The sequence below is a fragment of the Populus trichocarpa genome, chromosome 6 (genome assembly GCF_000002775.5).
Source record: "Populus trichocarpa isolate Nisqually-1 chromosome 6, P.trichocarpa_v4.1, whole genome shotgun sequence".
NCBI classification, from domain to species: Eukaryota; Viridiplantae; Streptophyta; class Magnoliopsida; order Malpighiales; family Salicaceae; genus Populus; species Populus trichocarpa.
The window spans coordinates 850,410-867,209 of NC_037290.2; the positions used below are offsets into that span (position 1 = coordinate 850,410).

Genomic DNA, 16,800 nt, shown 5'->3' on the forward strand with positions numbered 1-16,800 from the left:
TGTAGGTTGATAAAAAAAAGTAAGTGATAACTTGTAGGCAATAATTCTATAGACAATAACTTTGTAGGTGATAGAACACTAGACGATAACTCTGTAGGTGATAATCAAGTATGCTTGTAATTTTCTTTGTAATCAGTATCAATAATTCCATAAACCAAAAATATTAAAAATATATATTATTTAGGAGTTTCAATTCATGAATGTAATTAGAGTATGAATCACTCTATGAATTTGAACTACTATTTGTATGGAAATAGATTTAATCATATTGATACTTATATAACTTTGTAATATAAATTTAAAATTACATGAGTAGATCTATAATTAAATCTAGAGTTTGAATCAGTTAACTTAAAACTCGAATTTTAAGTCTGTAATATCATTTTAATTGAGGCAGACACAGCAGAACCTACACCAAACAAGAACTATGTTGTTTAATTACAATTTGCAGTCAACTGAGCTGTTTTACAAGTCCTGTTTCCTGAAAATTTGGGTTATGAATTAGTATCTAGATACCTTATTACCTTACTTTGGCATAATTTCTCAAAACAATATCACAAGCACAGAACTTTGATATTGAACTCCTGTAGAATGATGATTACATACAAGTTACAAAAGAGAGGATACGTTGTTCTTTCAGAATGATTTATTATACGTGCAAGAGCATTAATAGTGGGGATTGTTATATATACACTAAAATTAACCAAAAAATTATGAAGTTTAGACCAAGAAGAACATACCAAACTTGATTGCAGACTAGACTTGAATGTGGATAGTAAATGGAAGGTATAAAAAATCTACATGATATAAGATCAAGATCAGCGTAATTATCTTGAATAGGGTGATTGAATAGTTACTGGAAGTTATCTTAAATAATGTGATTTAATAGTTACTGGAAGTTATCTTGAACTTTTCTATTTAAAAAAGGAGGCAAGACAACTAAGAACATTCTCTAACATATTTTTTCAAGAAAAAAAATTTAGGTTTAAAATTTGCACAAATCCATAGTATCTTATGCTAGTAATTAAATTTTAATTAGAAGAGAGAATAAGAATAATGAGATTTAATTTTGTGACTGTTTGATCATCATAATTCTAATAGCATATTAAAAAAAATTAAACTCAATAGTTTAAGTTGTTATGTGAGGCTCAAAGATATAATTTATATTATTTTTATATATATATATATATATCACTCCAAAATATATATTAAAATTGATTCTTAAACAACATTATTAAGAGAAAACAAAGTCACACTTGCACACTCAAAACCAAATAACATCCTGATAATTAAAATAAGAACTCAAAACTTAATCTAGTCCAGAAGTCAAAGACGGAGGAGGAAAATAAAAATGACTGCAAGTTAAAACAAGATCATTCAAAGGACTTTCCGGGTACATATGTAGGCAGCATCAATTGGTTAAGCATTGCTCACTCAAGCCAAGATGAGCCATGAGAAGGCAAACATGAGTGAGTAACTCCCCACCTCGTGTAAGTGCTTGAGCATGCTCTTTCCATCCACAATGACTTGCAGCATACGTTAACATTTCTACCCAAACCTGGCTTATCATCTCCCACTTTCGTTTATTTTCCCAACCATCCTGTGTCTCAAGTGACTGCAATGACTTGGCAAGCTTGAAACCAGCGCACAGCACCGACACTTTACCCGAGCTATCTTCAAGTTGCAAAATAGTGTTATAGGAATCCCATGAATTATTTCGACCAGAGGTGATATTGCGCAATAATTCAGAATGCTTGTTGACATCGCTGCAGGTTTGGGTGTACCTTTCTTTACCGATCCCTCTAGGTAGCAAAAAGGGGCAATCACGCAGAAGATACACCATGTAATTGGATAACGATATGCTCATTTTGGTGTCTGGATGACCCTTTTTTCGGACATCATCATGGTAACAAATATCGGTAGCAATGTGCCACGTAAGGAGGCTGTCATTAAAATCTGAAGATTTCACACTCCCACCAATTTTTTCAAGGCATCCCTCTCTTCCGATCACCTGATCACCTCTCTCTGATAATATCTCATGTAAATCATTCTTTCCTGGATCATGATAGCGCATCTGATAACTATATCTTGTACGTTTATCTAGGAGATGTTGGAAGATCAAATGTTTCAAATCATCACTGATATCCTCCCAACTAAGAATGTGGCTTTTCCCAAGCAACTTCTTAAGAGAAATGCAGGTCAAGGAGTTTTCACTTAACTGAGATTTTATCAGGTTGTGTTGTGCCATTGATCTTGCCCACCTTTTGTCACTGTGAAGAAATGACAGGAATCGTGAAATAGTTTGATACACAGAATTGAAAAATGGCTTCTTTTGCCCACTAAGCCAGAGCATTGCCCAGTCAGAGAAAAGAACCAAAACTACTGAATAAATCTCAAAAATGATGGCTCCGACCAACAAGAAGTATGATATGGTTATTTCAGTTGTTAAATAGGCATGGTTGTTTCTGGACATACCTAGTGAGAAGGCAAGTAGTGCAGAAACAAAACATAAGAAGCTGATAGCACGAAAAATGATGCGTGACGAACAAACCCTCGTCACCTTCGTATAAAGCACATCGTACATAAATCCCATCTCAACTTCAATTAATTTGAAGGCTTCCGTTGCTTTCTTGTCTATTAGGATAATATGAGTAGCCAAATGATTAGAATCGGCAAGAACAAGATCTGCAAATAGTACTCTGAACATCTGAAAAAACAATTTTGCCTCATGGAGAAATTTAGCCTCAGGTATTATGTCTCTCAAGCCTAGTCTTTCAGTCAGTCGTTCAGCAGTCATTCCAAACAACTCAGAGTTTGAAAATTCACCAAATTTGCGACGTAGTTCATTCATCTCACTATATACTGAACTCCTGAACTGCTCCGAGCTTGCTGACCTCAGAACCAAATTCCTTTCTCCATATTTAATAATTCCAGCAACAAAGATGGGAATGGCTACAAATAACAGAGGATCCTTACTCCACCATGACCTCGAAAAGGCATAAAAAGCCACAGCAACTTGGCTTCCTAGCACCAACAGATGTCTTAACCACAATTCGTTGTCTTCCATTGAATATGCGGTGATAGTGTCCGGGCCACCGAGGTGCACAAGGAGGACCGGTGCCCAAAATGCCGGGATCAATCCTCGATTTGAATTTATACAATTCGTTTCTGAATCTCCAAGCTTTTGAGCCAAGATACCCAATGAAAATGTTGCCACCCAATCTGCTGACAAGTATGCTAACCAAACAAGAGTTCCGAGCCAGAATCCTGCTGTATACTTTCGTCTACGCCCAAAGATTATAAGAACAATTTGAAGAAAGAGACTGGGCAACATCACCATGCGAAGCTCCCATCCGTTCCATAGTCTTTCAACAGTTTCAGACACCTTATGAATGCCCATGTTTGATTTCCTTCAATTAGACCAGGTGCCAACAACCAAAAAAAAAAGGCATATTCAGCACAACTAAAGGCACATCAAAGAAAATGCTAGTAATCACATAACAATTTACACGGTGATTATAATTCAAGTAATTCAGAAAAAAAAAAACCAGCATAAATTTAAAACATGAATCACTCACAAATTTCCTTCCTGAGCTCCCTCAAATCTCAATTATGCTCAACAAATCAAATTATCAGGATTAATTACCAAAATGTGCTACCTATATATTATACCACCATTTATTATCCCATCATGAATTTAGTTTCAGCTCTCTTCTCCTATGAAAAGAATAAATATTTAATAAAAGAAATGGAAGATAGACACATTAACTCACATCTCAACGTGCCTGAAGAATAATGCTTGAGGACTCGGCGAGCAATTTGAGTTTTCCTTCAATTCCTGTGCCACCAAATTGTGTTTTATTTACAGTAATGGTGTGACATTATGAATTTGTATACATATATTTTAGCACTGAAATCGTAAGTAGTTATTGATAAGAAAAAACAGAATAATACTTTAATCACAAGTTAAAATTCAGGTAAGCTAGCTGTTATAGCAAGCTGCACGTCATGAACATAAGTACTTACAACTAAAATCAAAGCTTATTCTTGAACAGGAAAAAAACTCAAACCAAAACTTCAAGAGAAGTGTAAGAAATTGAGCACCTACCACATAATTATTTACTTTTCTTGTCCCAAGCTAACATCATCAATTTTGAATAGCTAGCACTGCTATATATATATTGGTTAGAGTTTAGATTTTTCTTTCTAGTTAACGAAACAATCACGAATTAATTTTCAAAAAAGTAAAGTCAAAATAATGTGCACAAAACTTGATAAAAATGTTTACCACATACAAGTATTATAAATAAAAAGGTAACTTCTCTAAATGTATTTATTTATTTTTCTCATGAACTTACATCAATCAACTCAATATTTTTAATCTGAGAATTTTGTATAAATAAACATAATTAATAGTATATATTAAGTGGAATATTAAAATAACAAGTAAAAAAATGTGGGATGACTATTAATTCTACTATTGATTATATATTAATGAAGTATAAATAATAAAAGCTGATAAGATATTGGTCAAGTTTAGGGCTGGATTGTTAGTTAATTATTTACGAATACGAGAGATATATTAAGCAATTGTTATTGCTAATAAGAACATGAGATAAATAAATATAGAAATCAGATGAATTAATAGAAAACTTACTTATATAACAACATTTCTAATACAAAATAAAGCATTAAAAATTATGTAATAAAAAATGCTATAAGAATACAACTAAATCGGTTAATTATTTATGATTCTTAATATTTTAAATAATAATATAAATTATATTTTAGAATTTCACTTAACAATATAAGAGATTTAAAAAAAAACATTAAATAAATTCAAATAATAAAATAAAAGCCAAAAATCTTATAGAACCAATCATTATTATGTTAGATAATAATATAAATCATATCTTAGGATCTTATAAAGTAGCGTGAGTCTGTACAAGTTTTAAGTACAAAGAGTTTTCAGAAAATGTTAGAGAATAATATAAAATATATTTTGAGATCTCATATAACAGTTTAAGCTTTTGAGTTGAATTGATTCTTTAACATATTATATTTTTCAACAATTTAATTATGTAAAACACACTAAAACCACAAAAACATTAATTATATATGAAAAGTAATTCATAATATATTTACTAGGATTCAAGAAAATCCTATATGCATTTAGTGCTTCCAATTATCTACCTTTAAAAATTTAATTATCATTAAAATATTTGATTAAATTATTTTACTCATAAAAATTAATTTAGTAATTAACATTATTATTTTGGTAGTCAATTATATATATCATGTGATAGTGCCATCCTATTGTATTTAAGTGAATCAAATTTAGGTTTCTTCAAACAGTTTCGAACACCTTATGGATGCCCATGTTAGTTTGATTTCCTTCAATTAGAACAAGTGCCAACAACCAAAATAATAATAATAATAATAATAATAAACAAAAAAACATTCTTAATTAGCACAACTTCTAGCTAACAGAAATAACCTTGAACTAATTCAGATAACAAGCCAACATGAATTTAAAACATGAATCACTCACAAATTTCCTCTCTCGATGATTATCCAAAAAAAAACTCACAAATTTCCAGCGTGAGCTCCCTTTATTATGCTCAATAATTCAATAATTCTCAGGATTAGATAAGAGAATGTGCCACCTACATATTAAACCACCATTTATTTTCCCATCATAAATTTGGTTTCAGCTGTCGTCTCCTTTGACAAGTACAAATATAAAATAAAAGAAATAGAAGATAGACACATTCACTCCCATCTCAACGTACCTGAAGAATAATGCTGGAGGGTACTCGACGAACAACCTGAGTTTTGCTTCACTTGCTGTGCCACCAAATTGTGTTTTATTCAAAGCGAGGTGTAACTTTATGAATTTGTATACATAATATTTTAGCACTGAAATCATAGGTTGTTATTTATAAGAAAAAATGGAATAAATATTTTACTTTCATCACAAGTTAAAACTTCGGTAAGCTTCCTGTTCTTTAAAGATGCAATTCACGACTATAAATTTTTACAACTGAAATAAAAGCTTATTCTTGAACCGGAAAAAAAGAAAGAAAGAATAAAAAACTTTTTGGGTGTCTTTGAAAATGTGATTGTGGTTACTTTTTAAAATATTTTTTACTCAGAAATATATCAAAATAATATTTTTTTATTTTTTAAAAAATTATTTTTGATATCAACACATCAAAACGATATCCAAAAATACTAAAACAATATTAATTTTAAGTACAAATAAAATTCAAAATTTTTAGGAACGCGGGTTGGACCGCGTTCCCAAACGGTCCCTTTCTTATTCTTGAACCAGAAAAAAAAAAAAAAAAAAGAAAGAATAAAAGACCTTTTCTTATCTCAAGCTAACTTCATCAATGTTGATCAGCTAGCACTATCAAATACACGCATATACATATATTTCATGGTTGTTAATCTTCCAAAAAGAGAGCATAAATTTCTTCCCCTCCTTAGAAGCAACAATTCTCATGCAAACTTCAACCATCTTCAGAAGGTACGCTGAAAAGTTTTGTACTGAAACTTTCTGTATACATACATAAGGTCATGAGCTTGTCAAGATAGATTTTGTCAATTTTAGGCTTCGCTTTTTGTAGTTTGTATAAGTAATCCAACTTGGGGGCTTTACTTCCTGTTTCCTTTAATTGATTGGTAAAGCTTGGACACTTGCCTGTGGCTTTTTGCCTCTCTTTTTTTTCCAGAAAATGAAAACAGAGATAAACCAATCTTTCTTTCAATATCTTGCTTAATTAAACTTCCTGTTTTTTGTAATGAGAGTTGAGGGTAGATGTCTTAAAAGTTGAAAAGGCCACTTGGAGGTCACATAACCACTTTTTTTTTTCCCCAATGAAAACAGAAAATTCATTTTATTGAAAGAAAATTAAAATTCCAGAGAAGCAAATCCCAGATATTCAAAAAGAGAAAGAACAGCTTTTGTAACAATTAAGCCAAAACTTTAAATGATTAGGCAGCAAAATTAAAGTTAGTAGTACTTGTAACAATGTTTACTTACAATTTACAAAAGAGGTCAAGTTTCTCTTTCAGAATAATTCACTTTCTCTTGTCACAAGGTAAAGCGGTACGCTGCAGGCTTCTAATTAGCCTATGATTATTGTTGGGAATACTAAAGGTTTGATACCAATTTGTTGATAATTCCAGAGCCTTGATATCACTTGTTAGGACCATAAAGAACCGTTGATTTTTGCTCAGAGGCTAAGCACAACAAATTTATCATGGTTCAGCAATTTATCTACATCCACGGAGCAGCAGCCAATATTATTGGATATGAGAAACACCAGAATTTACAATAGTGAAGGAGGACAAACCTCATACTCACACTCTCTTGTAATTGCATCCCTTCTCTCTATCATTCACATTTTACTAACCTACACAAGCTATTGCTTATGGAAGCTCATGTTGCTGCCACAAAGGCAGCAGCCTCTCCATATTTCTCTGTGTTTGGCTCTCGTTGTTGCTTGCTACTTGTTTATTCTTCTCTCAAAATGCCGTTTTATAGGCTTCAAATGGCAGCCATGTTAATGAAACCTTCCCAGAAACCAACCAATAACACTTATCTGCCAACCACCACCATAAATGGTACTACTGACTTTGGGTCAATTGTGTCACATTTCCAATAATCTCCCACCTGATACGAATAGCACTGTAATTGTCTTCTACATTCGATGCCTTCCTAAAGCTTTGACTTCAATCCACATCCTTGTGATTCTTTACCGTTGTAGACCTGCTGACGCTTTTACTCTTCATCCTTCAAGGCTAACTCCCACTCGATCTGAGTAGTCGCCACTAGGCTTACTCCTACTTGATTTGAGTAGTCATACCTGGCCATAACTCCCACTCGATCTGTATAGTCTGTCTTCCCATCACATGCTCGTGCTAGCTAAAACCAAATGCTTACCACCTGCAACATTTCCAAGCTTAACCCAGCATAGATTATACCTCATCGATGAAGTTGTCTACATCTACTTCTCCACCAGAGAAAACCAAGTAGTAACTGTTACCATAAACAAGGGTTCAACACTTCTTCACGAAAAGTGTTCATCTACTACTTTATCTGTTTTCTGGATGCACATCAAGTCATCTCCAATGTTTGTGTTTGCCATTAGCTAAGAGCTTTGTAGGTACTTGCCAAATCTTTCTAGTTTTTCTAAGAAAACTATCTAACCATGTCCAAGTCATGAACTGGTTCTCCCACCACCCCTCTTCATACACTAGAGGATCATTTCAACTAGATGGCCTTCCATGCCACTTATGAAGAGTATCCACGCTTGTCTCCAGAATTAACTTCATTCTTCTTTTGAGCTTTGTAGCCATGAATGATCAACTAAGCCTTTCTCTAAGGAAAGGCTTAGAGAAAAGCCACTTATATGTTCTCCAGGTTTTCCGATATTGCTCACATATGCTTAATAGTAGCTCAATTTATCACATTTCATCGAGTCAAAAGAGGGTGAAAATCTTCTACAGTTAACCTGAATCTAGCATCTCCAAAGAAATCACATTTCCATCATATCCTTCAACATGCAAAACCCAATCCGCCCGTCGCAGATCAACTTTCTAGACTATCAACATTTGAAATGGAATTTAACATATACAATATAATATATCACTGGAATAACACTTTCACTAAATAAATTTTTAGAAAAGATTGGAAAGATCATAATAGTGCAGTTTAAAATTCAATCTCCTTAAATAAAGCTTGACTATATTTAATTCATCATACTAAATTTTTGTATATGTAACCAGTACCTATATATGAACAATACAATTGTTCAAAAAAAAATTCACATTTCACCTTACTAGTTGTGTTTGACTGTTCTTGACTGACAATTTTTCTATCACATATTAGGTCATGAATGTTATATCTTAATTTTTGATAAAAATAAATCCATCAAAAAAAATGAATAAAGAAAAAATAATTTTAAATCTAAACAATACAAATTAAAAGTTTCGAGGATGTAATCATATTAGATTTATGAACTTGAAAATTAATTTTGAAAAAAATTAAAAAAATTAATTCAAAAGTTTAATTGAAGAATTAATATGTATAGGGACTTAATTAAATTTAGAATTTGTTTAATTAATAAAATCAGGATATAATTGAAGAAATATTAAATTCCTGAGCTAATTAAGGTCAACATTACAAGTGATTAAGGTTCAGGGATCATCTTGTAAAAGACGCAGCAATTCTGCCCAGGGGCCCGATTAAGAATGTTTTAAACTTGGAGGACCTGATTGAAAACGGCCGCCCAGTCCAGAAACGGCGCCGTTTTTCATTTTTGGCCATAGTCTTCTTCCTCTGGAAACAGAGGAAACTCCCTGCAAAAAAAAAATTAAAAAAAGGAAACACGCGGATCAGACCACCCATGCGTGCAATGATCGGTCTCCACGACCGCCATCACCACCTTCCCAGACCGTTCCCACCATTTGCAGGTCATAGAGACGGGGAAGGCACCACCACCCAGACCCCTGCAATGGCAGGACTCCGGGAGTTCGAGTCCTTGTCAAACACCAACGCCCAGCGAAGCCTTATCCTCCTCCCAGGAAGGAAGAGGCGGGCTAAAAGACTACCACGCACGGTCCCCTATAAATACCCAACAAAGCAGCCATCGCTGAGGGGGACGAAAAAAAGAAAAAGGAGAGGAGAAAAAAAAAGAGAGAGAAAAAGAGAAACGGAAGAACAGAGAGAACAAACGAGAGAGAGAGAGAACAACACAAAGACAAGAGAAGAAGAAACAGAGGGGAGGAGAAAGCAGAAGGAGGAACCCCAGTTCCCCAGCAACGAGCGTCACCAACCTCGTCTCCAAGCGCAGCAGCAGGTAAGCCATCTTCTCCGTCTCTGTTTTGCAAATTTAATTAACCAAGCACTGTGCGAGCACGCGTGACCGCTGCCGAAACCGGGTACTGGTCTGAACCATTAACCGGGCTGTCCAGCCCAGACCGTAGGGCTGGCTGGATCCAGCCCAGCATAATAAAAATTCTCGTCATTCATTAAAAAAAAATAGCCATATATAGATTTAGTGTTTGTACTTTTTGAATTTTTATTCTTTATTTATTTTGTTTGAGTTGAACATGATCAATAAAAGGAAAATCAACTTTGAAACTAGTTAAATGCCTTATATTTTCCCTGCCCATAATATTTCCTGTTTATATTCATGTACCAAGTGATAGAAAATTAACCTCATCCATTTTCAAACATAAATAGATTGGAAATATTTAAAATTCCACTGAATAATATCTTTTTTTGGATAATCACCAATGAATAATATCTTAATTTGTTTTTAGAGAGTTAATATAAAATCATTAATGACTTTTTGTCAAACTGTTTAAATTTTATTATCAAGATAGTTTTTTTAATATAGTATTAAAGATTTGATGATTAAATTAAAAGAATATGTTAAAAATTAACATAAAACCAAGTAAGTCTTCATCCAAGACACGGATAGATATATGCTAGTTGATATCTCACATTTATATCGTTGTTAGAACTAGATTAATCTTAATGTCCACACCATTAATGTGAAGAGATATTGCTAGTACGTTGACTCATAAAATTAGGAGAGATGAAACACATTATAAAGAATAAAAAATAGAGTTACGCTACCTTGGTAAGCAAATTAAGCATCCCATGTGAGGAGATTGGAAATAATTCATGCTCAGATGGCCCCTGCAAGAGGTGAGTGTCACTTTCAAATTATTCAACAGGGGGCATGTCTGGCCTCCCGATCTTACATTATTGAATCCAAATGGGCCATCCTCGGTCTCGATCAGCATAACCGAGTCCACACACGTATCTTGCTCTTTCTCTTTTATCATTTTCTTTCACGTTATTGCCATGTGTGCCAGTGCCAGGCTGAGAGCCACAGTTCCTGAATAATGGCAATAATTTAAACCTTGTTTTTTTTTCTTTATTAACTTGTTATTTAGATTACGATTAATTTTATAGTTTTTAAAATTAATAATTATATAAATTTTTAATGGTTCTAAGATTTATAAGACTTAAACGGATAATATTTAAAAAATAAATTCAAAAATTAATTAGATTTTTATTACCGGATGGTCACTTGGTTGAGAGTCATGCATGTTGTTCTTACAAATGGCGAATTATTATTAAGCTTCTTTGTCATTTATGAGCTGCAAGGGATGTGATACACAGACCTTTTGGTTCCTCGTTTGTCTATTAGCAGGGGAGGTAGTAACAACTACATACATATGAACCTCAACGATTACGTACGAGGATGGTTTCCAAATTGAAATCTTCAAATTAATTAATCCTTTTTTTTCTTCCTGATATTTGAATACAAATTGAGTTGCTTAATGTTTGCTAATGTCTTTCTTTTTTTTTTCTTTTTCGTCACGTCAATATAAATTAATTAATTAATTAATTAATTAATTATAAAGGACAGGAAAAAATCAGTTTTATTTTATTTTTTTATCAACATTCATTGAACAAATTAAACTTAGAAGCATGAGAATCTAAGCTACATTAGATTAATATTAACTGAGCAATCACACATCTTTAATTTATTCCAGAACTATTTTCAGATCAATTTTGTCACATTAAAAATTATATAATTTTTATTAGATTTCAGATTAAACAATCCACTCCGCATATATTTTTTTAAAAAAAATATTCTTTTCTCATAATTTTTTTTAAAATGATTTCAAGATTACAATATGAAAAACAAAAATCATGATTGAAGATTTCAATTATCTAAGCAGTTAATTACAGAGATAATAATATTAGACCTACCTCTTAGGCATATAAATTAATCTCATAACTTAATCATTGGACTAATCAGGCTGACATGGGCAATCTAATCCTTATCTGGACGATTTTATTGGTGCCACGCTGCCACCTGTATTGAAACGTCATATTCCGAAATAGAAAGAATGAAATAATATACACATATAACATCTGACTCAGCTATCTTTATCCACTCAAAATCAGACAACCATATCCTTCAACCTTTTTCAGAAGCCATCCTGGACATATTTATGTCTTTACATCATTATTAGAATTGGCAAGGGCCACATGGAGTAATCAAGTAACTTGTGGATTGTCTGATATATATCCATGTGGCATCTCAAAATGAAAGCTATTTTATGTACAAAATAACCAAACTTCTTCCTGGGATTCAATTGGTTTGTGAACCATGATTGTTATTTTATTAGATATTTTTTAAAGTATTTTTTATAATGTATTAAAATAATATATTTTTTTAAAAAATTATTTTTATATTAGAAAATCAAAATAATCTAAAATTACTAAAAAAAAGATTAAAAAAAATTCAATTTTAATAAAAAAAAGTTGAAATTCAATTACAAGCACACCATCATTCAATAGGATATATCAATAATTGTGTACGCATCATTTTCACCAAGAAACTTCCCCCTGGATTGAGTTACTTACAAGACTTGTAGAGGCCAATTATAGCCCCTCTACTTACATTCTCAATCACATTATTGATTATTTAATTTCATTTGAGTGGCGTATTTTCTTAGAATAATATCAAGGAAGGCACAAGTTAGTTACGGGTCAAAAGTGTGAAAAAATAAAATAATTTTTTTTTAACAAAAAAAAAATCAACAAAAAAATTAACATGTTAATAACAGGTATGAACATGTCAGGCTTGAGTCCATCATATCATCAAGTTAACCTGGTTTTTTTATCATGATAACATAGATTTTTTTTTAATTTGGACTGGTCTATACTTCAGGTTAGTCAAATTAATCCTAAATCAACCAATCAAATCTGACCAGATTTTAAAATAATGTCCTAAACTTTATTGAATATGAGGTTTAGATTTTCCTTACTAAATAAGGATTAGTAATTGGATAAAATTGGATTTAATTAGTTAATGTAAATACACATCAAAATTAAGCAGCATTAGTTGGCAGCATAGCCACCATATACTTGGGATAAAATAAAATATTTTACTCTTATTCTTATCTGGCAATGTCTTTATTATAGTCACGTTGGTTGTGCATAAATGATCATCATATGAGCTGTGACAAATTATTTAAAAATTAATGAAGCAACATCCAATCACAAAAAAATAAAAATAAAAAGAGTCGAAAGAGAAAAGAGAAGTTGTCTACTGCTTCCCTCCATCTCAAATTCATGAGATGGTATAAAAATAGCCGCAAGGGTGAAACATTTTTATTTCCCATTCTTCTCCATCCTCAAGTCTCTCACAAAATCATCATCATCATCATCATCATCCCCACCTTGTTCATTTCAACAAAATGAACGGTGATCACACCCCTAATCTCAACTCTGATGATCCCAAGACACCACTTCTCCCAGTCCATGATCCAATTCAAAGGTCACCAAGTTCCAATTCATCTCTAACTTCCCTGATCTTCACACCAAACAATTTCTACATCTTGCTAGGACCCCTTCTGTGCACCCTTATATGTCTTTTGGTCAAGCTGGATGCTCCGGTGACTAGCATATACATGTTAGCTATTCTTGCTTGGATATTTTCTTGGTGGTTCACTGAGGCTGTGCCTATGCCCATCACCTCCATGGCACCTCTCTTTCTGTTTCCTCTATTTGGAATTGGTTCTGCTGATAGTGTTGCTCGATCTTACATGGATGATGTGATTGCTCTTGTTCTTGGGAGCTTCATTCTTGCTCTTGCTGTTGAGCATTATAACATTCATAAGAGATTGGCTTTAAATGTAAGTTAAAATTGGAAATCATGATTCTTTTCGAAATTTTCCTTTACGTGAAACTCAACTTCTGGGCCTTGAATTTGAGTTGGACTACTGATTACATATATATACATCCACCTAGCAAATCTTCTATTATTGTTTTCGTAGAGATCCATTGAATCAACCACTGCTGCTCCTTTACAAAAGCAAACAAATTCTTCCTGTACACCAGGAAATTTCTGACTTGTTCGAAATCGTTTATTTCTTTCTTGCACAATTGTGGGCCATGCAGATAACGATGCTGTTCTGTGGAGATCCATTGAATCCACCACTGCTCCTCCTTGGAATTTGTGCCACCACAGCTTTTGTCAGCATGTGGATGCACAACGTGGCAGCGGCTGTTATAATGATGCCAGTGGCCACTGGTATCTTACAGCGTCTGCCAAGGGGTCCCACTCAATCCAACGTTGTGGGCAAATTCTGCAAAGCAGTGGTTCTTGGGGTCATATATTCTGCAGCTATAGGAGGGATGAGTACCTTGACAGGGACAGGCGTTAATCTGATATTAGTGGGTATGTGGAAGAGCTATTTTCCTGAGGCAAATCCCATCAGCTTTAACACATGGTTCTTCTTTGGGTTTCCTTTAGCTTTGGTGATTTTCTTTGCTTTGTGGGCCATTCTTTGTTTGCTGTATTGCTCAAAGGGCTCAGGACAGGTCCTTTCTGCTTATTTGGACAAAGCCCACCTTAAGAGTGAGCTTGAATTGTTAGGTAAAGATCCCAAAAAAATTTATTTTTGTTCTTTTCAATATTTCAATATTGCAGAATTATTTTGATGAATTTTGTAAGCCAACGATTAATCTTAAATGTGATGTGTGTAGGTCCGATGGCTTTTGCTGAAAAGATGGTATTGGCTGTTTTTGGGGTGAGTACATCGAATATATAATAGAAATTTGATTTTCAAAATATTTTTTATTTGAAAATATTAAAATAATTTTTTATATTTTTTAAAATCTGATTAAAAAATATTAATTTGAAGTTTTTTTAAAAATATAGTCTAATTACATTTCCAAACAATGCCTTAAACTACTATATAATCCATAATTTTATATTTATTGTGGACTACAATCAATCTTTAATTAATCATAGCTGTAACACTCAAGTGTCTACCTATTTTAAAGCCTAAGTTGTCGGTTGGGTAGCTTGACTCACAAGTCAGCATATAAATTTTAAACTTTGATTTTTTAAAAAATAAAAATAAAAATAATGTTTCTGAAAAAATAAAAAATTTAATTTGATGTAAAATATATTGCTTTGAATTGATAAATTACTAGATTGACTTATTAAACTACATCGGGTTTTATAATTATGCTTTAATGTACTTATATTGTAAAGATGGTTATTGCAGATGCTAATAGTCCTATGGATGACAAGAAGTATAACGGATGACATTCCTGGTTGGGGAGCTCTCTTCAATGGACTTGCCGGCGATGGAACCGTTAGTGTGAGTATAATTTAGTACTGGAAAAAATTAATTCGATTTTTTTTTTGTAGTTTATATATGTTTAACTGTTAATTAAGTTACAGTCACTTATAACCAAAATTAATAAATGAATTGAAATAAGGTTTTTACATGATGAAATAAAGGTTATGATGGCAACCTTATTGTTCATAATTCCAAACAAGAAGCAGAGGGGTGAGAAATTGATGGACTGGAACAAATGCAAGAAACTACCATGGAACATTGTGTTGTTGCTAGGAGCAGGTTTCGCCATCGCCGATGGAGTGAAGACTAGCGGCCTGGCTGATGTGTTATCCAAGGCATTAGACTTCTTGGAAGAGGTACCATACTTAGCCATTGCACCTATGGTGTGTCTGATAAGTGCCACAATCACTGAATTCACTTCAAACAACTCAACCACCACCCTTGTGGTTCCTCTACTGATCCAAATTGCGAAGACGATGCATGTGCATCCACTTCTCCTCATGGTTCCTGGGGCAATCGGAGCACAGTTTTCGTTCTTGCTTCCAACTGGAACACCTTCAAATATTGTGGGGTTCAGTACAGGGCATATTGAGATCAAAGACATGATCAAGACAGGAGTGCCACTTAAGATTTTTGGCATTGCTGCACTATCTCTTCTCATGCCTACACTAGGTAAGCTTGATCATTTCTTTGAGGTTGATTTTTCTTTTTCACAGGGAAAAAACAATCTGGGATGCTAAATCCATGTCATTGCAGGAGCTTATGTTTTCGGGACAAATGGAGAAGTTTAATAGCTGCAAACTGTAACATATAGTTATGGATGGCTCTTTCAAGTCAAGTCTCATGGCAAGCAAAGAGACGCAATGTGGATGATAATTAAGCAGTAGGACTTAGCTGAGATGTAGAAATTTCCCTTTAGCTCTTGGAAATACAGGAAGATTATTGTACAGTTTGCGAGATAGAGAGAAGAGTACTGCTGCCACGACAAAAGCAGCCCTCTTATCCTCCACCCACAGTTTTTTTTTCAGCTCCTTCCTTTGATAGCTAAAATATCTTGTATCTAGTGATTGCTTCCAAATGTAAGATTATTTCTTATTTTTTTCATATTTTCTTCCTCTGCTGTATCATAAATGATTGGAGTATTCAAGCATCTTGAAATTATATAAAAGAAAAACCCATGAAGAATTGACGAAAGATTAAAAAGAAAAAGATAATACGAACCATTCATTTCGATGTAAACTATATATTATGTTTTCTTCATGAATAAATAGCGGAAACATTTAAATCCTAAATTTTATGAGGATTTAAATAAAAGTATAATATACTCTTCGATGTATCAATGGGTTCATAAATTAGGTCCATCAGGCCAACTTTTCTCCAAATGGAAAAGCTTATCTAGCCCATATCCTCTCTTTTATTGGGTTTTCATTGTCATATTTCTACCTAGTCCCTAGGCCTAGTTTTACTCATAGCAGAGGATTTCATTTTCTTAAAAACGTTGAAAAATCTGGAATTTGAAGTGAGGCTTAAGCTTCAATTATCCTTTCCTTGTGTTTTGGACTACTATATGTTCTTTTCTTCACATCAATCATTTCTACGTAAGAA

At 33.1% G+C, this 16,800-nt stretch overlaps 2 protein-coding genes across 2 annotated transcripts; one reads left to right on the forward strand and one right to left on the reverse strand.

Moving 5' to 3' along the window:
• Window positions 1-1,206: 1,206 nt before the first annotated feature.
• LOC18099756 (uncharacterized) lies at window positions 1,207-5,910 on the reverse strand. The gene is made up of 3 exons (XM_024603649.2): window positions 5,793-5,910; window positions 3,774-3,838; window positions 1,207-3,410 (listed from the first exon to the last, which is right to left on the reverse strand). Coding segments are annotated over exons 2-3 (2,001 nt in total). The 5' UTR covers window positions 3,776-3,838; window positions 5,793-5,910; the 3' UTR covers window positions 1,207-1,411.
• Window positions 5,911-13,155: 7,245 nt separating this feature from the next.
• Window positions 13,156-16,299, forward strand: LOC7463685 (tonoplast dicarboxylate transporter). The gene is made up of 6 exons (XM_002307850.4): window positions 13,156-13,737; window positions 14,003-14,480; window positions 14,591-14,634; window positions 15,118-15,213; window positions 15,357-15,867; window positions 15,952-16,299. The coding sequence occupies exons 1-6, from the start codon at window positions 13,300-13,302 to the stop codon at window positions 15,984-15,986; spliced, it is 1,602 nt and encodes a 533-aa protein (XP_002307886.2). The 5' UTR covers window positions 13,156-13,299; the 3' UTR covers window positions 15,987-16,299.
• The last annotated feature ends 501 nt before the right edge of the window (window positions 16,300-16,800 follow it).